The 6,000-nt window shown below is 47.1% G+C and overlaps 1 protein-coding gene across 2 annotated transcripts in view; it reads left to right on the plus strand.

Annotated features, from left to right (window-relative positions):
- LOC120524101 (interferon alpha/beta receptor 1a-like) overlaps positions 1-4,879 on the plus strand; it is a 33,601-nt gene extending 28,722 nt beyond the window's left edge. For both annotated transcript variants that reach the window (XM_039745968.1, XM_039745969.1), the window contains exons 6-7: positions 80-223; positions 3,067-4,879. In XM_039745968.1, coding sequence (XP_039601902.1) covers positions 80-223; positions 3,067-3,134 — 212 coding nt within the window. In that variant the 3' untranslated portion in view covers positions 3,135-4,879. The remainder of the gene's footprint in view (positions 1-79; positions 224-3,066) is intronic.
- The last annotated feature ends 1,121 nt before the right edge of the window (positions 4,880-6,000 follow it).

The following is a 6,000-nucleotide window of genomic DNA, read 5'->3' on the forward strand; positions in this document are numbered from 1 at the left end:
ATTGAATGTGAAAGTGTTATCTGGGAGTGAGTGCCCATTCTTGACACTAATGATTGTTGTGAACTTTTCCATTTTGCAGATGACGCTCCGAGTGGGCTAAACCCTGACCCTCATCCTGCCCCTGCTCTTCCTGTGTGGCCCTCCTACACTCTTATATTTACTTTTCAAAGTGATCAAATACGTCTTCTTTCCATCTCGGCAGACTCCGGTCTTTATCAAGGAGGTAGGTGGGCACAGTGTAGCAGGGTCTTTACAGATTCTCTTCACAGTTTTGTTTATTTGATCTCCCTATGAGTTTTATTGCCAACGTCAAACTCTAATATTTACATCAAGTATTATTTTTCAGTGAAAGATTAGATTGGATTGGAGATCTTTATTGTCACATACACTTCGAGAGCACAGTGAAGTTCTTGTGCCACAGTTGCAGGTAGTGGGGGGACAGTGAAGTATATATAGGCAGTTATACAAGAAGACAGTAAGATGAAGATCTATATATATAATTCACTAAGGCAAGACAACCATGGAAAGCACGCCGGAAGGGGCGTGGATTCACTAAGCCGCCGACAAGTGAGACACCTATGGCGCACGCTGGAAGGAACCACACCCACCAACTCCAAGACCATTGGATACGACGACAACTCACAGAGCCACGGCCACGAACTCGGACGCAACGACACAAAAAAACGCCGTCATTTATATTCGTCTGTCGTAGAGGTCACATGCATCTCCGTCCCATGTTGACTGTTCATAGAGGCGTGTTTCTCGCAGAGGTGAATCGCCATATGCAGCGTGTAAACCGGTTTGCGAGGGGTATCCCATGGGATCATTAAAACATTCCTTTACAACTGAGGCTAAAACACAATGAAGTGAGCAGTCTTTAAAAAAACGAGTTTTCGGTTACGATGCACAACCGCGTGACCATAGCAAACTGTTTTACACGCTACATACAGCGATTCGCATCCGCGACAAACATGCGTCGTCTTAGATACTCCTGCACTTTGTACACACCACCCTCCTACCTCGCTACCACCGTGGTCGGGTGTCTTGGTGGATTATATATAGAAAGGCAGCCAAAACCACACAGAGCAATGAAAAGTGTACGTGAGTCACATGTGCATCTGGACTGTACAAAGACGACAACGACTCGAGTGACAAGTTAGAGGTGGGCACATGAGCGGGCAGTGCATACTGAACGAGAAATCAGCAGACTAGCATGACGAAGGGAGCGGAGTGGACGTCCTTCTCCTCTCCTCCTGTTCCACCCTGAGCGCCGCACGGACGATTGTGTGTTGGTTCGTACCTTGCATTGTTACAATGTTGCTTTTCTTGCTGATTTATTACATTACCGATTTTTCAAATGTTAATTTTCTCCCTGTGCTTAAAAATTATTAAAAAACCGACCTGATTATGCGGCATATGGTACGTCGCGGGTTGGCTAGTATATAAATAAATGAGTAGCAGAAGATGACAAAATCCAGAATTAGAAGAAAGTTCAATGCAGTACAATTACACATAAACCAGCAGGTGGGTATGGTGCAGGGCATGTAAGAGCAGGGTACTGCTGGGTAAAAGCAGCTCTCCCTGCAAGTGGTGAGGCTTCTCAGAAGTGGGTGAGTTGAATGGCGGCCATCAGTGACGGTGGATTCTCAGCTCTCCTCAGATATCTGGAGGATTAAATAGCAGTGGAAGGTCCACCCCAGTGATTATAGAAGCTGTGTGGACAGTCCTTTGGAGGAGACTCCAGTCCTGTCAAGTCAGGTTACCAAACCACAGCGTGATGTGTCCAGTCAGGATACTTGCAGTGGTAGAAGTTCACTAGCACTTTGATTCCCACCCCAAAGCTCTTTAGCTTCCTCAGGAAAACTGAGAGCCTTTGCTGAGCCTGTCTGACAACACGGGTGGTGCTGAGAGACCATGAAGTGGCACTCGGTGACCTGGACACCCAGGAACCTGAAGCCGATGGTGTGGAGTGTAATCGCCTTTGTTCTTTTCTGAAGTCCTCCTTAGTTTTGTGTACATTGAGCGAGAGATGGCTGCTATGGCACCACACAGTCAAGTCTTTGTGTCCCTCCTGTAGGCAGCCTCGTCCTCGTCACTGAGGAGGCCAGTCTCAGTGGTGGTGCCTGTTGATGATGCTCTACTACACAGTCATAGGTGAACAGCCTGTAAAAAGGTGTTTTACAGTAAATTTCACATAAATGACCCCAAATTTGATTAAGTCACGTTGGGACATTTTTATTTCATAAACAAGTGATGACAAAATCATTTTTGTTTAATTACACCCTGATTACAAATGAGTGGAAAGCTAATTGGGTTCATTTTTGATGGCACATTTGCCTTTTGTTCTGCTCCTTTACATGTTAAATGTTAAATCGGCACCAGTAATCGATACACGCGCTTAGAGTTCGGGAAGCTGTGAAGGGCCTGGTGGCCAACTGTAACAGGACGGGCCAAGTGTTGGCAGCTTAAATAGTCACTTGGTGATGACGTTACACATCAAAGTGACAAAGGCAGCTGGCCTAGTGACAGGTAAATACTGTGGCAGTGACACGAACAGCCAGACAAACTCAGAAGGGTGGTGGGATGATGTCGTCGTCATTAACATGCAATTAAAGCAAAGCCGAAATAATAAATGAATAAAAATTAGGCAAAACTGAAACATCAGGTTTATCACCCCCATGCATTCTCACCAAAGATCTAGTGAAGTGAAGTGAAGTGAAGTGAAGTGAAGCGAAGTGAAGCGAAGCGAAGTGAAGCGAAGTGAAGTGAAGTGAAGCGAAGCGTCCCGTTCCCACCCATCCTGTTCAGTTAACCCCGATGTCTGACTGGTTTGGTTTATTTGACAAGGCCCAGTTGATGCTCGACACCGTTGAACTGAAATGGCGTAATGTTATTCATAATATTGTTCTTTAATGTTGCTGGGGATAAAAGTGTCTGCTAAGTAACTAAATATCAGTGTAAGAGAGAAATGATGCTAAATGAGAAGGGCCAGGTCAGGCGTGTGAGTTGTGTGCACAGTTGCAGATTTCACGCCACGCTTATCCTTTTTGTGTTTTCTTTTTCCAGTTTCCAAATGGATCGATGCACGTCCTCATGTTGCCCCATGCAGAAAGTGTGCAAGTCCTGTATTTTGATGACATAGGTCCCGTTCCTGAGGAAATGACCGAACATGCACCCTGCACACTGCCGCCAGTCCCTGTGTTGCTGCCCCAAACGCTCAGACAGAACAGCAGCGACTCTGGCGTCTACTCGATGGAGGGGACTTCAAGTGGGCTCTCAAATGAGAAGCTCGAGCAAACATTTAATGAGCCTCATCTACTAAACAGGTCACCGCTTTATGAGCCTGCTTGATGATGGCCTTTAAAGGGACGACATCCGCTAGTCTTTGGACTCAGACGCATGACGATACTTTATAGGAAAGGTCGAGTTGGACAGCGTTGGCACGTTGGGTGCAGATGGTCATCTGCTGTATGTACCGGCACTGACTGTGCCCAATGGGAGGACCAATGCTGCCAGTGTTACTTGATGGCCGTGAACTTGCCGTGCGTACAGAAGCGCCTACAAAGACAACAGCCTGACCTCTGGATGTGCTCATGGTTGTCATTTTGATGTTACAGTCCTCTGGTTTCTTTCAGGCATTTTTAAAGGGGACACTTAGAGTGACTTGACATTAATTTAGCCTTATTTAATTATTCACGGAATTACTTCACATCACGTCAAACATTAACGCACATTAACAATCTGCTGCAGGTCCTGCCACTGTAGAATGAGCAAACTCCACCTGGACGATGACTGACCGCGGGTTCACAAAACTCAGAAGCAGGCCTGACAAGCGTCAGTAGGCCTTAGCCAACACAAAGGAAGCCTGCCCAACTCGAGAAGCAAGCCCAAATCTTTGAGATCTCAAAATGGAACACAAGAGCCATGAAAGCGATGGCACAAAAGGACAAAAGCAGACGAAACGAAGTTTACTTTGAAAAAGATTTCATAAGAAAAATGGCGCATTTTGTAGGAGACCGTATTCAAAAACAAGAGCAGAGCAACAATAAGCTTCAAAACTTGCAAAAGAGTGGAATAAGAAGAGAAAAACGTGAGCTAAAGCCCCGGCAAGGCTACGGAGGCAGGCAGGCAGGCGTTCACTTGTGCTGCTCACCTGCGCCCGTCCTTTGTTTCTGTCGCTCCACGAATTGTAAGCTGCAGCCTGCCGTCCGGCGATGTGAAACGTTGTGAATTCACCTTCGTTTGTGTCGTCGCAGAGAGTGAGCCTGGCCTGCTTTCATTAGTGGCGTCCCGTGTCGTGGTCGTCCCGCTTGTGGTGATCGTTTGAGAAACACGGACTCTAAAGCGTAGACCACCTGCCTTGTGTGGTCGTGTTGTTGAGGCTTTCTGTCTACTGTTTCCCTTAATGCCGTTTCTTGTTTCAGCGTGATGTGACCCGTTGTCCAGTGGCCGAGTGTCCTCATCTTGTGACGGGTGGGTGCTCTTGTCCTCAGGTGTCACTCATGTATTTCTCGCTCCACTTCTTGCTCACACTCACTCAAACGTTTTCTTCACGACGAGAGCCTGGTAGACGGACCGCTGCTTTCTCGTTGAGGGTCACCTGTTTGCAGCACGTGCCCAGTAAGGACCGGTGCCATCTACAGAGGAGCTCCTCCCATCAGATTTCTTGTTGACTTGGCATGGCTGTTTTAGGTGGTCACTTAGTTGGCTTTTCTGTGATTATTTAACACTGAGCCCCAGTCATCCTGTGTTTTAGTGACGTCAGCGCTGGCCTGTCATCACATTACATTTGTCTACCCGACACTGCACTTTGTAACTAAGATAGCGTTGTATCATTTTTTTTTTTTAATATAAAATAAAGATATATTTTTGTATTCTAGTTGTTTGGTTGAGTGTCGCCTTCAGGTCAGTCACTGAGTGTAGGCACTGTGACAAGTTCACAGGTGGGCACACAAACAAACTTGACATAATGAGGACACACAAAGACAAAGAGAAGTTCAAAGCCACAGGGCCGGATGAACAGAAATGGAGCCCAACGACATCAGTCCATCACTTCAGTGTTGAACTCTGGACAGCAGGCAGTGGAGGAGCAGAAAGCCAAAGACCAAGACGGACAGACCTGCTGGACCTCCAATCTGAAGGTGGCTTCTTTCCATCTGATGATCCCTGTGCTTCCCAGTAGCTGAGAGGACTTGTCATGGGCAGGAGAACAGTGGCACCAAGTGGACATCGAGAAGGGTTAGTGGCAGTTTATACACCTTAAGTGACTTGTCGTTCTGAACAAAGGATAAGCAGACAGAGAGGCGGTGAGTCTTGTCAGGATATGGAGGACTGAAGTCGCCAGTCGTCAGCCTGAGACCACTTATAGCAGCAGGCAGGTCAGCCCACAGTTTAGGGGCCCTGTAACTAAAAGCTCGACCTCCCCCTTTAGTAACCCTTGGAATCAGAAGCAGACTGGCATCTTCATGAACGTTCAGGGTTGTGAGTCATGAGAAGTTCAGATCATTAGGGTTAGGCCATTTAAGGAGGATTTTGAAATGTGCCCTAAACTTAACCAGGAGCAGGTGTAAGGACTCGAGGGCAGCAGTTACTTATTCACATTTTCTTGTTCTCGTGATTCCTGAAAGCTGCATGAAGAACGATTTGAGCAGCATTGCGGTTGTCAATCCTACGAGAAATCAATGCAGGAATTCATTTTTCAGTATCCTGCATATTTAGGAAATGCTGGAAATTTTTTTTTTTTTTCATAAAGATGGTGTGAAGGATGGCCACTACCTGGCCAAGACACCAGCAAGGTGGAAGGACCAGGGGAAAGGGCATTGATGAGGCAATACCCGCCCTGGGACACTAGAGGGCAACCCTCCTGAGTGGCTGTGCCACCACGGATTCCCGCAGGGCATGTCAGGGAACTGGAGTTTGGCGAAGCCCTGTTGGGTTCTGTGGGGGCCGCCAGAGGGAGCTGTAGGAGCCTGAGGAGGAGTGCAGGTGGACGGACTGTAA

Source organism: Polypterus senegalus, chromosome 2 (genome assembly GCF_016835505.1).
Source record: "Polypterus senegalus isolate Bchr_013 chromosome 2, ASM1683550v1, whole genome shotgun sequence".
NCBI classification, from domain to species: domain Eukaryota; kingdom Metazoa; phylum Chordata; class Cladistia; order Polypteriformes; family Polypteridae; genus Polypterus; species Polypterus senegalus.